Below are 19,025 nucleotides of genomic sequence, written 5' to 3'. Positions count from 1 at the left end.
CTGGGCCTTGTTGGTACAAGCCCTCCCCACCACATCCCTGAGGCAAGACTTCTTGTCCCAACAGTTTGCTGGGAACAGTTCTCCTCATGACTCTTCCCATCAGCTTGCCCAGGACTGCTGTTCTTCCATCCTTCCGCAGGGAAGGCAGACACCCTTCCTCTTGGGCTGGTTCTTGAAGAAGCGTCAAGAACCAAGAGAGCTGTTGGACATCTTCTCCGAAGGAGAGCTTGCTGTGGGGTGGGAGCGTTGCCTGTGCTCCTCTGGCCTCAGAGGCGTTTGCCTGTCTGACAGCACAGCGTGCGTGCGGTGCAGGGCTCCTTCCTGGCTGTGGTCCTGGTTGAAGGTAGAACTTCTCACTTACAGCATCACAGCTGGTCACTGTTGAAGCCCTGGCAGCCAGGATGGGGCTGTTCTCGCTTGCTCACCCTGGGGTGCCCCAGCACCAGGGCTCCCTGATCCCTGGACGTGGTACAAACCCTCCCTGGCTCCGCTGTCCTGGAGGACAAGGAGCTGGATGCTCCCTGGGCTTCCCCCAGTACAAAACGGGGAGGCATCATCTCTTTATCCTGGGATGCTCCAGCTCGGCCATTGCATTGGACGCTACACCAACATGGTTTCCTTGGCTGCCCTTGTCCTTGATTATGTGGACAGCTCGGGAGATCTGGGTCTAGTGCTATGAGTACATGTCATGGGGAAGACAAAAGGGAGAAGGGCAGTGAGGGTCGCAGGAAGCTAAGAACTGGTGGAACCAGTGTCTGCGGTGTTCCCCGTGGTGAACCGAAATGACAGAGCACCTGCAGAGCATCACAGGTCCTGGAGGTGTCGGCAGCAATGTCCCCATCCTCTGGTACCCGCTGGCCTTGCGGTGGCAGCTGTCCCTCTGCCCAGGTCTCCAGCACCGTCCTCGTGCTCAGCGTCTCCCAGCCCGGTGTGCAGAGCCCGGCAGGTCACTCTCAGCCTGCACTGCCCAGAGCTGCCCCTGGCTCTCCGGTTTCCATCCCCACCTCCGGCAGGGTCTGCTCGGTGCCGGGGTCACCCGCGGCCTCCCGGCCGTGCTGGGGAGCGGGAAGGTCCCGGGGCGCACGGCAGCGAGCTTGGGTGAGCACTTGCGTCCGAGCCAGAGCGTGCTGTGGTTTGCTATGTATTATTCTGGATTTAAAAGGAAAAAAGTGATTGCTCTTTCCCAGTTCCTGCATTTCCTGAGAGCAGTCTCGCTCCTAGCTTATCTTCAGACAGCCTCAGGGGTATTCCCGTGGAGTTTGGGAGTTTAATCAGGCATTGCTGGGGCATGTGAACTCTGTGTCGAGCCGCCGTTCCCATGGAGGGGAGCGCCTCTTGCAGATATTTGGGTTGGCGAGCCTGGGCTGGGGGCTGGGCTGGCTGGGAACGCGCTGCGCCTTTCCCGGGGATGCGGCTGGGAATGGCCGGGGGTGACAACCCGCCTGGGGGGTGACAACCCGCCCGGGGGTGGCCTGTGGGCAGGGTGGGTGGTTCCTGGGGCAGTGGGGTTTGGCCGCGGCGGCGGCAGCGTTCTCCCCTCCAGCCCTGCTCCGCCACCTGCCTCTGTTCTTTCCCAGCCTGCGGATTTTCCTTGTAGTGTCCTGGGCAGGGTCCGCTGGTCCCAGCCTGACCCGCCGCCCTCCCCCCGGCCCCCCCGGCTCTGACCCAACTCCGCCGCTCGTTTTATTTAAGGGGATTTTGAATTCAGCAGAGAATCAGGACCCAGGTGGAAATGCCCGATGCTGGGCTCTGCTTCACTGGTGAAATTGAGCGCTTTTGTTGCTGGCTCTTTAGCAGGCAGTATTTCTTTTTTTGGGGGCTGGATATATTCCTGGCAAGTAAAATGACGGATGCTCTGTTTCGTTTCCAGTGGCAGCGTTTCAGATTCCTTGCTCCAGGGCAGGAGCCGAGCGAACTCCGATTCCGGAGCAGCTCTGGTACCTTGGCAGCTTAAAGGCCACGGGGCTTGCTTGAATGACAAGCGGCACTGAGTGCGGGGAAAGCTCTAGAGAGGCGATTTTGTGCGGTGTGCCCTCCATCTCTTGCAGGAGCGAGAGCCCGCCGAGTGGGGAGGCAGCTTTTTATTGTCTTCGTGCTTCGCAGGCAGACCAGGCGGTGGTAGAAAGGTGATGCACAGAAGGATGGTGAGCCTGGCCTGGCTGATGAGCCGGGATGCTCCTTGAGTAGATGGGGAGAAGCACCAAGTCTTGTGGCTTGGCCGTGCCTCTTCCCCCTGGGAGCTGCTGGACCGCTCGTACCCGGCTCTGCCTGCACCTCCCGTTGTACCCGGTTTGCAGGGATGGGTGCGGGTCCGGCAGCCCTGGGAGCATCGTCCTGCGGCATCAGGCAGCGTGAGGCACTGGGGAGGACGGGGCTTGTGGCGGGGCCTGCCCATCGGCCCCATTGCTGGGATGAAGGGTGAGGGATGGAGGTCCATACACTGGAGGGGGGGCAGGGGAGATTGGGGAAGACCCCTCAGCCCCTTTTGTCCCACCAGGATGGACACGAGGCGTGCGCAGGGCTGCAGGCAGGGCCTGGGGTGGTGCTGGCTGCAGGCAGGGCTTGCCCATCCCTGCCTGAGTGCCTCTGCCCTTTTTTCTGCTGGTGGAGATGACCCCAGCAAGGGGTGCCTGCCCCCCAAAACCTCTCAAGCCTCTCCAATCCACTGGGCTTACTGTGAGCAGTTCCCGCAGGCACCAAGGAGGGCTGCGATGCCCGGGCCATGGGCCCCATTGCTGTGGCGCGCTTTGGCAGTGCTCAGCGAGGCTGTGGGGCTGGGAGGGGCTGACCTGGGCTCCCTGAGGGCTGCTGCCCCCTCCCAAAACCATGCCGGTCTTCTTCCCCCCGTCCCCAGCCTTGGCCAAGCAGCCTTCCACCCCTTTCTCTTCTTCCTCCTATTTCCCTCCTGCCAGTGAAGCCAAGCAAAATGCTACGCTGACCAAAAATAACAACCGCCAGCAGATCCAGACAATGGATAAACCCCCAGCGAGGGCGAGGGCGACCCGAATCCTCCCGGAGGAAGACGGGATTATTCGCTGTCCTCTCAGACATCTGTCAATAGCCGCCGTGTACGGACCCCGGCAGCTTTCCGACGGTGCCGCCGCCTTCCCAGTGGTAACTGCGATTCCTCCAAAGCAGTCGCCTTCAGGAGCGGGTTCATGCGGCGGGCTCGGGGGGGTATAATGCGCCTTAATCCCACCGGTGCAGAAGCAGCAGGGACCCAGCCCTGTGGGATGTTTCTGGTGTGAGCGGCGGAGATGCCTCTTGGATGCCCATGTCTTGTTCAGCTCCCAGAGCGGTGCTGGCCAGGCTGCGTGCTCACCGCACCCGTGCTGGCACAGCTCCTGCACTCGCTTGGTCCACGGGGTGCAGGCACCCTTGCATTGCTGCATTTGAGGTGGGGGGTCTCCTCACTAAGGACTGTGAGGTCCCCAGCACCCATTACTGACCAAATTCAAACGCACTGAGCTGGCCCTGATGCTCTCAAGTGCACGCTCATTCTGCCAATGCACTTCTTGCTCGCCAGTGGTGACGGTGACACAGGGGCTGGCGCCGGTGCACCAGCTCATCCCACCACCAGCTCTCCTGGGACCTGGAGCAGCTGCTCCGTTTGTGCTCTGCCACCATGGAGCTGCCTGGTGGGACATGGAGGAGTGAGGTTTTGAGAGGGCTGGGGGCACAAGAGGACCTCCCCAGGCTGGGGCTGCTCTTGGAGGTGGCACTGGTGGATTTGGGGCACTGTGGAGGTGTCACTTGTAGGTGGCACTGGTGGATTTGGGCACCATGGAGGTGGCACTTGGAGGTGGCGCTGATGGGTTTGGGGCTCTTTGCCACCAAATATTCCCATGCGGCTGCACCTACAACTTTAAAAAAATTTTTAATTAACTCCTCGGAGCTCTACGCCTGCTGATCAGTCTCTCTGTGACCTGGTTGTCAGTTAGACCCCAAGTAATTTACTCTGTAATCACCCCATCTGTTAACAGGAGCGATTCACACGTCTGAGCTTGGCCTTGGCGGGCTGTGTGAGGGTCTCCTGGGGCAAAGTGTTGCCCAGGGCCCCCCTAGCCATTTGAGGTGGCTCTTGGGGTGCTCATTGTTGCTGGCATCTGTTGCCAGCCAGTGCCTGCCCCCCATCGACCTTGGGCCATTCAACCTGGTCTGCTGAAAGTCACAGCCCTGAAATCACCTTGGGGACCTCCCTTGGTGGAGGGGACACTGGGGACTCGCTGGACCAAAGCGCTGGGGTCCCTCCAGGAGGGTCTGGGGGGACTTTGGGGTGTGCAGGGGGTTCTGCTGGACTGGGAGCGATGCCGTGTCTCCAGGGGGGCAGCGGTGGGCGATGCCAGGCGGGGGGAGTGGGCGAGCGGCAGAGCCGTGCCACCGCGCGTGAATGTCAGATGCTGCTTGGCTGCGAGCGGGGCTCGTGTGAGCGCGGATCTGTTCAATCCCATTTGGAGGGGGGGGAAGGCGGGGGGGGCCCTTCCCGAGGCTCAATCTGGTAGGTTTTAGTTACAGTCGTTTTAGGATTTGGGCAGCGAATTGGCGCAGCTTTGGCACGGGGAGGCGGCGGGGGGATTGATGAGTGCTTGGGAGAGGAGGCTGCCAAGGCTCCCTCGTCCCCCCAGATTCGGGAAGGAGGAGGCCACGCAGCTGGGGAGCAGCCCCAGGGGCTGAGCAGCGCGGCCGTCACCCTGTTCTCTGGGCAGCAGCTGGGCGAGCGGAGGAGGAGGCGTCTGGCGTTGTCCGCAGGGCACCCGCAGCCCCGCAGTGCTCGGGTGGACGCTTCCAATCGTGTTATCTCCATAACCGCCCTGCTCCGGCCGCTCCGAGTGGCAGCGGAGATAAGTGGATTTCCAGGGAGCGCCTGGTCGTCTGACATTTAAGACTCCTTAATCCGTAACCACCACCACCCCGCGGAGCCAGGACACAGCCACATTTCCCAGCCGGGCAGCGCGGGGCGGCCCTGGGCGCCGGTTGGTCGCTGCGGTGGTGGCTCCGGCTGTGCCGGCACCGCGGCTCACCGGGCAGCCCGGTGTGCACAGGCCTGGCCGCAGGGTGAGGTTCAAGGATGTGCATGGAGGCGGTGGTGTCCCTGGGGACATCCTTGTCCTCCCACAGTGGTAACCTCCATGGATGTCGAGGGCATGTCTGTGATGGGCTTTGCCTTGCCTGGGTGCATTTCCCCTTGTCAGGCATCCCTGCGTGGCTGTGCCGTACCAGCACGGTGTGCCAGCAGGTTCGGCAGCCTGCAGCAGTGATGGGGCTACTTGGGGAAACCCACCACCAGCAGGGAAAAAAGTGTGCCTTTGCTGGAGCCCACCTGGGGAGGTGGCGTCACCTCCTGTCCCTCAGCTGGTCACCTGCCGGACGGCGGCACGGCCGCACCGCGCCAGGCCTGGAGGACATGCCTGGCAGGACACGTCCCTGGCCCTCGCTGACCCGGCTGCGTGTGCGTCCAGAGCTGCTCTTGGGAGACACCACCAGAGCAGAGCGGCTGCCTGCACGGAGGAGTCGGGTGAAAGCCACTCTGTGCGCCATGATGATTCGCCATCTGCTTCCAGGGCTAACTCCAGATGCTGGATTTAATCTTCCATAGCCTTTTTAATTCAGGAGTTGGCTTCTTAATGTCCCTCAGTGCCACCTCGGCAGCAGACATGAGCAGAGTGGCTGCCATGACCGGCCCTTCGAAGGATGTTCTGGAGCATGGGAGATGAACTGTGTCCATGCGAGTTGCCCATCTGGCGACCCCTCAGACCTATGGGTCGTTAACCTGCAAATGCCCAGCGTGAGGCTTCACATTTCTGACACTGCCCAAACCTCCCCCAGGCCTGGGTGTCTTTGTCTGGAGAAAATGCAGTGGGTGATGGTAACTTCCATGGTGCATCCAGGAGTCGATCTTCTGGCTGGACCAGTTTTTGGGAGGATGACTGCGAAGAGCAGAGCTTGGGGGCTGTTGGGTTGACAGAGGTTGCAAACAGCGTGGGTGACGGGTGTGCTTGTCTTTGCCTCAGGGTGTCCGTGCCTGGTTATCACGCGCTGTGCTCTCCCTGAATGGATCTCCTCCAGGGACATTCAGCCTTGGCAAATTGCTGCTTGATTTTTCCCTTGGTTCACCTTGTTTCTCCGCGTGGCTTTGGCAGAAGCAGCAGCTCAGAGGTGACAGTGCCATGGGTCTGTGCCCTGCCTGGCTGGGACCCCAGCAGCTCAGGACTTGCCGGTTCTTCCCTCTGTGGTCGGAGAGGTCCAATAGCCCTTTGGTCTGGCCCCTGCTGCCTGACTTCTGCTTGGTGAGGCTGTGATGAGACGTCACCACCAGCTTTGACTTGACCCGTCTCACCCAGTGGAGGGAGCAGCAGGTCGACTGTGCTGTGGGAACTGGGTACCCGGCAGCTGAGTCGGGTGTTGTGGCGCTGGGGCTGGAGCTGCCTTGAACCTTGTCCTGGTGTTGCTTGCTCTCCTGAGCCTTTGACCTGGGTTGCAGCTGGACCCTCTGACTCATGCTGGTGCTGCAGTGCAGTGGTCCTGTCCTATCTACTGGCTTTTCTCATCCTGGGGTGTGTTTCAGACACCAGGATGCCTCAAGGATGTCTTGGGACTCCTACCACCGTGGCCCTGCAGTGCTGGCCACCCGGAGGTCGAGTCCATGGCTGTTGGCCAGTGCGGTTGAGGAGTGTGGGGGCCACCTCTGGCCCCCCTCTGGAGCTGCAGGTGGTTCCTCCAGTTGGGAAGGTGCCTCCGGCCTTGGAGAGGGATGGGTGCGGGTGGTGGACGCCCTCCTTACCTCTGCCCGTGGTGCAGCCAAGGCTGTCCATCCATCCTTCTGTTCATCCGTCCATCACCAGGACTTTCCTAGGGAGGTGGGAGCCGCCCTGGGCGGGCGGCCATGTGGTTAAGGGGGAGGAAGCGGGGACAAAAACCCAGCAGAGGGGACAATTACCGCCTTTCTCAAGGCTGAAAAGACGACGGGGTCCCTTCCGTCCTCTGTCTGCTCTGAGCGGACAAACCCGTCGCCTCTGGTGCCCACCCAGTGCCCAGGGATTAGAAAAAAGCCGAACTTTTATTTTCCCCCTTTGTCTCCGGAGCCCGGGAGCAGCTCAGCTTCGCCTTTGCTGCTTTCTTCTCCCTTTACGGCCGTGTCTGTGCACGGCTGACCGACCGGAGGCTTTTCTGGGAGGAGGCTGATTTATTTAAAATTAAAGGAAAGCAGAAGTTCTTTCTCGAAGATGAGACTTTTTACGTTGGCAGGAGCTGATGGCTTTCCAGCGATGCAGTGAAATAACACAGAGGAGGGGGCTGGAAATTGCAGTTTGTCATTTTTTTAATGAGAAATGCAGCTCCTCTCCGGCTCCCCCCTGACGGTAAATGGTGCCCGCCATCAGGGAGACTCAGTCCATCAGATGGGGGTGGTTTCTATGGGTGCTGGACCTCCAGTGATCCTTTTGTGCCCTTTTCTTTTGTCGGAGCCATTAGGAGTATTGCAGCACGGTCCCCGAGGGCAGCGCTGTGCTGGGATGCAGAAGCCGCGGGGCAGAGCAAAGGGGGATGTGGGAGTGCTGGGCAGCCCCAGGGGGAAGAGAGCCCCCTTCCCCCCCAGAGCACGGGATAGCACTGCTGCCTCATCCCGGCCAAGCATCACGGGGTGCAGGTTTTTGGGGTGACCCACAGAAGTGGTTCTGGGTGGGAGCGGGCAGGATGAAGCGGGTGACACTCAAGTGACAGCCTCGCCTGGGTGCTGTAGCTCACTGGTCGCCCCGGGGCACCCGACTTTCAGGCTCTTCCCACAGCTGCCGGCTCAGCCTGTGCCTGGGGGGAGCGGGGTCCTGCAAAGGGCTGGGGACACCCCGGGGTGGGTTGGGGCCTCCCGACCTTGGTGGTGTCCCCTTGAACCCTGGCGTCCCTCCAGGCTGCTAAGCTGCCTGGTGCAAAGGCCCGGGCGAGGGAGCCCATCACGTGCCCTTTAATGCCGCTGGACTAAGCACCTTCTGACAGGGACCCAGATGACGCTGCCGTCGCCTTCCCAGGGGATGGGGGCTGGAAAAGGGGCAGAAACAGGATGGGGGGGCCCTTGCGGTCTTTACTCGGGTCAATCATAAAGAAGGGATTAAGATCATTCATTCCTCCCCCCGCTGCAATTAGCAATCCAGCCGGGCAGAGGCTGGCAAGGAGCAGCTGAGATGTCTGCTGCGCGGGGTGGTCCCGCGGTGTTGGGGTGCGGGGGACACCCCCTTTGTGCAAATTAGCCAGACACCCCATGGCAAACAGGCCCTGGCGTGCCTGTGGGGGACAGCATGGGGACACACCTGCGGGCGAGCACGAGCTCTGGGGGGCTGGAGGGCAGCGCCGGGCGGTCACACATGGCAGGAGCTGGCGACGGCAGAGCGGTGGCTGGGACAATGGCAGGGCTGTGCGGTGGCACCGCTCGGCACAGCTCAGTGCCGTTCGGCACGGCTGGGCACAGCTGGGCACAGTTCGGCACAGCACCCTGTGCCAGCTGCTGGGCACAGCCTCGCGCGGCTGGGGCTGAGGGGAACACGGCGGTGTGCCCCTTGTCCCCGTGGGTGACAGGGCAGCTGCGCTGGGTGGAACGGGCTGGTCTTGTCCCACAGTGCCACCCGCTGCAGTGGTGGGTGCTCGGGGGTCCATGCTCCAGGCTCTGCAGCCATCGGTGCTGGTCGGAGGAGGCTGTGGCTGCCGGGGGCTGGGAGCTGCTGGCACCCAGTTTAGGCAGCAGAGTGGGACCAGCGGGCAGCCGCCCGCTAGAGCCAGCTGGGGAAGGCTGGCCGGTACCGCTGGCTACAGATGTGAAATGATGGAGACAGTGACCAACAGTGTTCCTCCAGCCAGTGCTTCGGCACCTGGACCCCGCCGCCCTGTGCCGTGGGGCTGGGGATCCCCTCGGTGTGGCGGCGAGCCCCCGGCGGGCACGGCTTGGGCTCTGTGCCAGGGCGGTGTGAGCTGAGCTCCTGCTGTCCCTTCTGCTCTGCTCCTGGTTGTGGCTGGAGACCCTGGTTAACGCCACGGCAACACCACGGTTACAAGACCATGAGGCCGGTAAATCCCGGGCCAGTCGTCCCGGCGCTGGCTCCCTGCTTGGCGGCCGAGCTCCCGCCACGCCGCGGGACGGAAGAGGCGCAGGGCCGCAGGAAAGGCGGCCGCGGGCAGGCGGCAGATAACGCCGCCGGGTGCTTTATCTCACATCCTCCCGTCCGGCGCTTTTCCTGCCGCGCTCCCCACTCCGGCCCCGGCACCCGGTGCTTTTGGTGTTAAGGTGTGACCTGTCCTGACGCCTCCAGGGACGGGTCCCCCCTCTCCCCGGCCGCTGGGGACGGGTGCCCCAGCTGCATGGCGGCGGCTCACCCACACTGCCAGCACCCGTGTGGGGTCACCCCAGCCCCCTCCCAGTGTCCCCCCACCTGGCTCGGGGAAGGGCATCCTGTCCTGCCGCCGCAGCCCTCCCTCCCCACGTGGCCTGGCCAGCTCCAGGCTGGAACCCGAGCCCTGCATCGATCCGCGCTGTGTCTCAAATCCCGCAGCAGCTGAAGCAAGCGGTTTTTGTGCGAGGGCGGGGAGGTTTCTCCGCAGGCGAGCTGGCTCTGGCACCGGGCTGAGACGGGCTGTCTTCCTCCGCCAGTACTGTGGCGTTTGGCGCAGGGACCTTGTCCCCGTCAGCGTCGTAATGGCGATGCCTGCAGCTCGGCCGCTGAGCTGTGTCCATGGGGAAGGGTCGGGGGCTGTGGCAGGGCTGGGGTCGCATCGCAGCTCGGCTGTGACAAAGGGGACACAAAGGGTAATGGATGAGCAGGAACGGGGTGCAGGGATGCCCCTCGCTCTGCTGCATCATTGCCGGGCAGGAGCAGGGCTCCCAGCAGAGCTTTCTGCACATGGCCACGTCCCTGCCCGGACTCTGGAGGCTGCTGGGATGGAGGGACAGGGTGGGCGAGGGGCCTCCTCCCGGCGCTGCCCTCCCCCAGCTGCTGCCGGGGTGGGGACGTGGGTTCCTGCTCCGCTAAGCCCTGCAGCTTTTCTCCTCTAAAGCCTGATTACTCTGGCGGTGCCTGTGCGTGCGTGCGTGCTCGGGAGGGGAGGAGGAGGAATTTCACAACAACAAGTGTTTGCAGCCACGCTGGGCCCAGCTGCCCCGGAACCGCCCCAGGGACGGCGGCATCGCCCCCACTCTGGGGAGCGGTGCGGAGAGGTGCTCTTGCTGTCGCTGCTGAGGCCCTGCCTCTGCTGGAGCGGCCGGGTGCCTGCGCTGGCGAGTGGGCAGAGAACGCCAGGGCATGGCAGGAGGTCAGCACTGGGGCGTGGAGGTGGATGCTCTGGCTCCCTGGGGGCTTTGAAGGTGGATGCTGCAGCTCCTCATGGGGCTTGGAAGCGGATGCTGCAGCTTCTGATGGGGCTTGGAGGTGGACGCCAAGGCTGCCCATGGGACTTGGAGGCGGACGCTGCAGCTCTTGGTGGAGTTTGGAGGTGGACACTGCAGTTCCCCATGTGGCTTCCTTCCCCTGCCCAGCGCTGGTGTGCGGTGCTGGCCTGGGGACAAGGGTCCGGGAGAAGGAGGAGGAGCAGGAGGGTGAGGGGCACAGCTGAACCAGAGCTGGGTGAGCAGCATCATCCCGGGGAGTGTGGCACGCAGCCCTGCAACCTGCTGGCTCTGTGGCACCCAGCCGGGGGGACACGGGTGGCCGCAGGGTGGGAACCGGGCGCCCCTCGCACGAGCTCTGGCTGCCGGCTCAGGAACATCCCGTGGGCACCTGCGGTCCTGTCCGGCGTGGGGCCACACGCCGCTGGAGTGGAGCAGGAGATGAGCCCCGTGACTGCTCCGGAGCTGCAGCCTCTGGGGGAGGAGAGCCGGGCACACAGAGCCTTTAAGCGTCGCGGTGCCATTGCTACCAGGCCAGGACTTGCCCAGTGACCCCCCAGTTCTGTCTGGATGGCGACGCTTTTAAGGAGCAGCGGAACGGATCCCCACCGAGGTCCGTTCCCTGGAGTTCCTTTGTTCGTGGTGCTGAGACTTCCATGGCAGGGGGAGGAAGGGCCGCTTTGAAAAGCCCCTTGGCTCTTGCCAGCGCTAACTCTCTTTTCTTTTCCGCTTCCAGAGCCGCGTGTTGTGTACCAGAGCCGCAGAGTATGTCTGTGCACTGAGATCGGACTGAAGCCCTCGGCAGCCGGCGCTGGAGGAGACGCCTCATTGATGAACGTTCCCATCTGAGCATTCCCTGGCGGCTGCTGCTACCAGAAGGGCTTTGGGGGTCTTCCGCTTTGGCATTGAGGGTGGGTTTTGGGGTTTTTTTGCGTTTGTGGTTTTTTTTTTTTTTTTTTTTTTAATTTATTTTTTTTTTTGATTTTGGGGTTGGCTTTGTTATTGTGCTCTGGGCACCATGTCAAATTCGGGCTCCCATCAAGACACTGGGAACAAGCCAGAGACGGAAAAAAATAACCAAGATGACTCTCAACCCCCTGTCAACTCCGAGAGGAGGAACAAAAGTGGAATAATAAGTGAACCTTTGAACAAAAGTCTTAAGAAGTCCCGTCCACTCTCCCACTATTCCACCTTTGGTAGCAGCAGCTCGGTAAGCGAACATTCAGAGAAAGGCAACCTCTTAGCTAATGGCAACGAAGCGACTGTGGATAAAAGTCATTCTACCTCAAAGCACAAAAACATCTCTAGTATGCTGAGCAAATTAGACCGGGTGTCAGAGCTCTCCGCAGAAGGACAGACCGCCCTACAACAGTTTGCTCAGTCGACAGAAATGCTCAAAAGAGTGGTACAGGAGCATCTTCCTCTAGCGAGCGACCACGGGACTGGTATCTCTGACATGGAGGCAGTCTCAGCTGCAGAGACAATGAACGGCCCCTCTGATTTTCCTTACCTGGGGGCTTTTCCCATCAACCCAGGCCTTTTCATTATGACCCCTGCCGGCGTGTTTCTGGCAGAGAGCGCGCTCCATATGGCTGGCTTGGCAGAGTATCCCATGCAGAATGAGTTGGCATCTGCCATCAATTCGGGGAAAAAGAAACGGAAAAGATGCGGCATGTGCCCGCCCTGCCGAAGACGGATAAACTGCGAGCAGTGCAGCAGTTGTAGGAATCGCAAAACTGGCCACCAGATTTGCAAATTCCGAAAATGTGAAGAACTCAAAAAGAAGCCTTCTGCAGCACTGGAGGTAACCGGCCCCTCTCAGGCACCCTAACCCCTCCTCGGGCTGCGCTCCTGGGTTCGGATCTTGCCCTAGATAATAAAACACCTGGTACTTCTTACTTTTTTATTTTTCCCTTTTCCATTAACAGTTCTCACAGCGAGATGTGTGCTCTGCCCAGTGCCCCCAGTCCCTGCCCTCCCTTACGTACTGGGGTTGGTTGGCCTGGGGAGGAGGGCTGGGGTCTTCCCCCAGGGTCCCTGGGTGCAGGGGGCTTTACTTTCCCCTTCGCAGGCGTGGGCAGCAGCAGGTCCTGCTTGAATTCAGTGCAGGTGAACCTTGTCCTGGGGGGCTGTGGCTCCCCAAGCCATGGAGCAGATTCTGACCTGGCCATTGGGTCAGAAGATGGGGAGGCAGGAGGTGGCTTTTCGGGGCAGAGCTTGAGGGTAGTTGTTGGTGGTGAGACCCATGGCCATGGTGCAGCCAGAGCCCAGCCCCTTCGCGCTGAGTGGGAGCAAGAGGGTGCCTGGTTTGGGGTGGGAAATGGCTGCAGCATGCGCCAGGCTGTGCTGGGTGTCCCTGGGCCAGTGTCCGTGCGGACGGTTGGGGTGAGTCCCTGCGGCACCGGCTGGGCGTCGCGGTGGCAGCCGGGCTGCCGTCCCACAGGCTGTGCACCCGCCGTGGGGGCTGGCTGAACCGGGAGAGCCCCCGAGCGTGGCGATGCCCAGGGTCCCCAGCGTGAGGCTTTGGGGAGGTACTCAGGCTGTCACCGCCTGCCACCAGCACAGACTGCATCCACCCGTGGGTGTTGCCCTTGGCCGAGAGCTGCTGCCAGCTGCCATTGGGTTGAGGTGCTGATGGCCAAATCCGCTGGGGAGGTGCGATATTCACATGGGGGGCGCAGGAAAAGTCCGGTGACTCGGGTCGTCGTGTGGGTCTGAAATTCAGCCAGGGCCGTGGGCAGCTGCGGTGGCGTGGCGTGGTGTTCCATGGCGTGGGCACTGGGACGTGTTGCGGGGGTTGCGTGGGGGCATGCCGCTCTGGCAGAGCCTGCGCTGGGCCAAGACCCGTCAGCTGCGTCCTCCGTGTGTTACACTTAAGCCAGGTTTGATTTTTCTGGGAACTGATCCTGCCATCAGCTCTGCCGGCATTATTCTTCCCACGGCAGAGCACATCCCCAGAGCTGGTGAGGGCTTAAAGTCACCCGGATGTCAGCTGGATCAGGCATCCTGGCGCAAGGGCATTGCCCATCCTCTGGTTGTCCCGAGGAGACAACCCACCGTTTTCATAGCCACGTTCTACGTTTTTCAATTAGCATCAGCTCTGAATGAATAGTGAAGGAGAAAAAAAAATCTGTTTGGGCGGTGGGGATGAGGAGAGGGGGACTGTGTCTTTCAAAAGCCGCTGTATTGCTAAATTATATTCTTGTTCTAATTTGCTGAGTCAGTGATCTGGAAAAAGGGAGAAAGGGAAAATAAAAAAGTTCATCTTTTCCGAACAGTCCTAAATCGGGTCAATAGACTCGGAGCTCGAAGAAGCCGGAGGAGCTGCTCCCTTCTCCCAGCGCTGCTCCGGGTCTGGAGATGATAAATAGCCCATGAAACAGTCACCCCCTTGATTGGTTTCCCCATCCTGTGGCTGGCTGAGAAATCAGAGCCACTGAAACAGGGCTCTTCATGTGACAGAGTTGGACCCCACTAAAGGTGAGTCCCCATCCCTCCTGGGCACAACCATAGGTGTGTTGAGGCTGAAGAGATGTTGCGCTGGTGGGAATGGACTCCTGGGCAGATGTGGGTTGCTCCAGGGCATCACCATCCCCTTTTCGGAGCAGATCCTCCCTTCTGTCAGGGTATCCACTTGGGCAGCATATTGTTGTTGATAGAGTTGAATGAGATGGTGGCCATATGTAGCTGGGTCAGGGATGCTGGGACTCCTGCTGATGTCCCAAGGCCACCTGGGTAAACGACTGGGTTTTTAGACCTCGCCCCATGTCAACCAGCCTTGGTAATGCGTTGCATTGGGCCAACCCTAGGGCAGCCAGTGGCACCTGCCTTGTGGCGGGGACCCATCTGGTGACAGATGGACCCTGGACTCCATGGACTGCTGGTCCTGGTGTGGTGTCATCACACTGTAGTGCTGATGCTGGCACAGGAGGAGGCTGTTTGGTGGCCTTTCATATGAGGCTGAAAAGTTCACAGGGCTTTACGAAGCATCATCCTGCTCTGTGGGGACCTGTTCCATTGCCTAGGAGAACAGCAGTGGTGGTGACTCTGGTCTGCCAGCCCGGCGTGTCCAGAGAGGCGTCTTTGGGAGCCCGGACAGGGGCCATTGCTGTGATTAAACATTGATCTAAAATCAAGCAGGAAAAAAATTAGAATTAAATGTTTACGGCAGCATAAAAATCGGGGTAGATTCCTCTATCACTGTTAAGCTTTATCTGCGCATCAACAGAGCACGGATAACCAGTCGCCACTGGTGTCCCGGTGCGGTGGTGGCCGGCTGAGGCTCTGAGGCTGCCGAGGCAGGTTGGATGCTCAGAGCAGGCAGCAGCGTGTCCCTGCACTGACCAGGCTCCTCCAGGCTCTGCCAGGCCCACCAACCCCTGGAGTTGTCATGGGGGCTGATGTCCAGCTCTGAACAGGTTGCCCTGGGCTTGTCTCCAGAGCTGTAGGTCACACAAAAGTCAAGGATAGTAGGGATTTGACTCGATAGAGCTGTTCTCCATCTGGAGAAGCCTTGGTGAAGTGCCTTGGTGTCCCAGCTAATGCTGCTGCAGGGTCACTGCCACCCTCACATGAGTCTCAATGGAGAGAGACTTTTCACCGAGGCCTGTCGTGACAGGACAAAGGGAAACAGTTTTAAACTGAACATAGGGAAGAAATATTTTATGATGGGGGTGGTGAGACACTGGGACAAGCTGCCCAGAGAAGCTGTGGTGCCCCATCCCTGGAAGTGTTCAAGGCCAGGTTGGACAGGGCTTTGAGCAACCTGGTCTAGTGGAAGATGTCCCTGCCCATGGTGGTGGTTGGACTGGATGGTCTGTGAAGGTCTCTTCCAACCTAAACCCTTCTGTGATTTCATGATTGTGGGGACGAGGGGGGATCTATCCTGGGCATCCATGTTAGAGCTGATTGTCTATTTTCCTTCAATAATGGAGAGGTGGAGGCACCTAAGGGGATTGGTATCAGACGTCTCCTCGCAGACCCATTGGGAGCTCCTCCCTTTGTTCCTCTCTCCTGGGATGATGTACCTCAGTAGATGGCCCTTGCCGGCAAGTCCATCACACTCAGCCCTGCAGGTCCTGCATCCCGCACCTTGGCCGGGATCCAGCATTGGCGGTGTGCTGTGCCACAGCCCAGTGCATGGTTGGCCAGAGGCACTTGTGTCTTCCCCAGATGCCAGGTTACGTATTGCAGAGACCTTTGGGGAAGCGCTGATGCCTGCAGCTCTCTGCCTGTTGGCTGCCCCAGCTCAGTTTGCCCTGAGGACCAGGCATGGCCTGGGAGCAGGAGAAGGTGCAGCCTGTCAGCAGCCCAGCTGGGCATCACCATCTCTTGCCCTCTCTTGCCTTTCATGCCCCCTCCCCTTGCCCAAGCCCCATGTTTGGGTCATGGTGCCTGTGGAAGTGAGCACGTTGGGGTCCCTCCCTTGTGTCTGGGGACACACACTGCCCTGGTTATTCCTTGAGGCTTGGTGGGTGTCCTGAGCCAAGAGAAGGACCCAATGAGAGCTGGCTGGCTCCTGCGTGGGGTTAGGGACCCGATCGTGGCATGGTTTTGACTATTGGGACAACACGAGGTGCCCTAGCCCTGCACAGTGCCTGGAGCTGTGCTGGAGCTGAGGCGGGCTGTCCCCCCCACCGCCCTGTGGCAGCCCAGCCGCTGCCCCGTGCCCGTCACCGCAGCCCGTGGCTTGTTTCCCATTGGTGTCCCTTGTTTGGAAATGCAGGAACCGAAGGGCCCTCTGAGGCGCGTCCTCATCGTGGTTGTGTGGCCCTATCTGCTGGCTAGCATGGCTTGGCCTTGCTTGCGGGCTGTTAGCATTGAGAGACATTGTGGTCCTTGTGTACTCCACCCATGGTCTCATGAACGTTGCGCGGGCTTCCTACTCCATCTATCTGGGAAACGTCCCAGGTTCTCCCTGCAGAGGACCACAGAGCCACCGGGGCCATTGGCCCACACCACCTTTCCTGGAGGTGGCTTCGAAGAGGTCTTGTCTGTTGTTGGGCGCTTTGTTTTGTGTTGGATTGGGCCCAGTGGGACTCATCCCTCTTCCCCTGCGAGATGCCTGGAGGTCCCCTGTGGTGCTCGGGTCTGCCTTGCTGAGGACAAGGTTGTTCATCATGGCCGGGTGGCAGCAGCATGATGTCCCCTGTGTCCCAAGCTCCTCCTGGGTCTGGTGGCCACAAGCCCAGCCAGTTCACTCCTTGCCTCAGTTTCCCCCTAAATGCCCTCCTAAACCCAGCTGTTGGCTGGGCTTCTGTCTGATGGGTGTCCGTCCGTGGCAGGGGAGGTGGGGGCTGGCAGCGAGGGGTCCACCATGCTCGGCCATGCAGACTCGCTGCGGCCCGGCCATTGTGCTCGCTATCGGCCGAGGGGAAGTCGGGGGCCGCGCCATTGTGCCGGCTGCGGCGCGGGGACACAGGAACAATGGCTGAGCTGCTGTGCCGGGAGGGGGGGGCAGCGGGGGGAGCCCCGGCTTCCTCTGGCCACCATCCCGGCATTTGCCGGTGGGCTGGAAACCTCGGGATGCGCGGCTGTGCTGGGGGGTGCTGAGCCCGGGCTGGTGCCAGAGCCTGTGACGGGGATGGAGCGGGGGGCGCACGACCCCGGTGCCACACGGCTGTGCCGGACCCGACCTAACGCCTTGTCCCTTCTCCTGTCCCCCTCCCTGTCTCTCTTCCATTCCAGAAGGTGATGCTTCCCACAGGAGCCGCGTTCAGATGGTTCCAGTAGGAACGGGGATCCCAAAGCTCTGTCATCCAAGTGCAATGTCACTGCTTGCTTGTGTTGTCTCAGGCAAGGGATTTTGGCCGAAATGAATGGATGCACCTGTGTCTCTTTAGAACCAAAAATATTTTCTCGCAAATCTCATTCCTGTTTTTATAATTTTTTTTTTTTTTTGCGTTCGTTTTAACATCTTCGAGTCCTAGTCAGACATTTAACTGCTTTTCAAATAAAAATAATTAAAAGAAAAAAACAATGGATCTGTAAAGTACCAAGACTTAATAGACAGAGTATGGACAATCAGTTTCTTTCTGTGTTTTGGTGTTGATGTTGTTTATGTGTGAAAGATGCAGTACTTGTGTAGGGAATGTAAATTTACAGTAACCTTTTTAAATCTAGTTACTAATAAGCACTACTGTAATTTAGCACAGTTGTTTAATTGCACCCTCATTTATACTTTTATTTGATTCTTTCCCATCATACAATAGAGTGGATAGTTTCTAGAATGCCTCAACTTCATGTTTATAAATGAGAATATGTTTAAAGCAATGTAGTATCCCTTTTCCTAGCCATTCACCTATGTAAGTTTAACCCGCAAGAGGTTTGGTATAAAAGGTGGAAGAAAACAATTGCTACACAACTGGCAGTCTTCGAAAAAGAAAAAAAAGAAGAAAAAAAAAGAGAAAAAAAGAAAAAAAGTCATTGTTAGTTTATTAATATAGAACAAGAAACACTGCGTACAGAAAAACCTCCTAATTGCAATGGTTTACTCCTAGAAGTAATTTTTGTAAACTTACTGAAGTTAAAATCAAAATAAAAACAATATTGCAGGACCTGTGCTGAAGCAGTTACGAAAAGTGATATTTCTCTTCTGTTCAAATCCCCGTCTCTCCAGCTCTCTCTACATCATTAAATTGAAATGCTGTTTGTAATGTTTTAGCGATCCAGGCTGTTTTTGTGAATAAAATGAATGCATGTTTTGTGTCATGATTTACAGCTTTGTTATTTCTCTCCCACCCCGCTCTCCAGCCGTCCTGGCCCCCCAGCGCTGACGGCGGCTGGTCCCCCGTGCCGCCACCTGCCCGCGCACCACGGCCCCGTCCGCGCTGCTGCCAGACGCGGTCCCCGCCAGGTCCCCAGGGATCTTGCCGGTGCCGTCGCGCGGTGGTGGCTGGTGCGGGCGGGATGGTGCGATGGGTCGGTGCGATGAGCTGAACTGGAGCCACCCCGGCTGCCCAACCCGCAGGGTTAATCCCGCAGCAGCTGGGCTCAGCCAGCCCCGGCTCCTCCCGCGGATATTTCGCATCTTGACCTGCCTGGAGTTGTACCGAGTAGCCCAACGCCATTTGTTTTGGTAAAATAATATCATTGACACGCCACGGAGAACCGCGGTGAGGCTCGATTGGTCGTGACACGTCCGGAACGCGCTCCTAAAGGTGAGTGGGCTCAGGAGGCGGAGGGGCTGGTGCAGCCGATGGTTTGCCAGTCTGGCCAGCGTGGCCGGCACCGGGTCAGTGGGAGCTCTTGGGGACGGAGGGGACGGTGGGGACGGTGGATGGGCTCAGCTGTGGACCAGCCGGCAGGGCCACTGCCGCTGCTTGGTGCTCGGCATCGCGCCGGGCAGCTGGGCTGTGTGTCCCCTGCCACCCCTGGGGGTCCCCTGGCTGCATGGGCAGGGTCGTCCCAGTCTGGGATCTGCCGGGGCCCGGCAGCGCTGGCTCTGCCTCCCTGGGAGGAGGTAGCCAAAGCCTTGTCCCTGGCTCTGGCCAGCATTTGGGACAGCATCTGTTGGCCAGACGTGTGCCCGCAGGAGAGGGGGGTGGCAGTGATGTCTGGGCTCCATCCCTGCCGGGCAATGACCTGCTGGGACCGAGCAGAAAGTCCTTGGGGAAAATTGTCTCAAATGCGCCCCCAGCAGCCCCTACCTGGCCGCCCCGCA

At 59.7% G+C, this 19,025-nt stretch overlaps 1 protein-coding gene across 2 annotated transcripts in view; it reads left to right on the top strand.

Annotated features, from left to right (window-relative positions):
* The window catches only part of CXXC5 (CXXC finger protein 5), a 37,736-nt gene extending 19,660 nt beyond the window's left edge, over positions 1-18,076 (top strand). For both annotated transcript variants that reach the window (XM_065644211.1, XM_065644212.1), the window contains exons 2-3: positions 11,100-12,167; positions 17,051-18,076. In XM_065644211.1, coding sequence (XP_065500283.1) covers positions 11,382-12,167; positions 17,051-17,095 — 831 coding nt within the window. In that variant the 5' untranslated portion in view covers positions 11,100-11,381 and the 3' untranslated portion in view covers positions 17,096-18,076. The remainder of the gene's footprint in view (positions 1-11,099; positions 12,168-17,050) is intronic.
* Positions 18,077-19,025: the final 949 nt, after the last annotated feature.

The sequence above is a fragment of the Caloenas nicobarica genome, chromosome 13 (assembly GCF_036013445.1).
Source record: "Caloenas nicobarica isolate bCalNic1 chromosome 13, bCalNic1.hap1, whole genome shotgun sequence".
Classification (NCBI taxonomy): Eukaryota; Metazoa; Chordata; class Aves; order Columbiformes; family Columbidae; genus Caloenas; species Caloenas nicobarica.
This window is presented reverse-complemented; position numbering and strand designations above follow the sequence as displayed.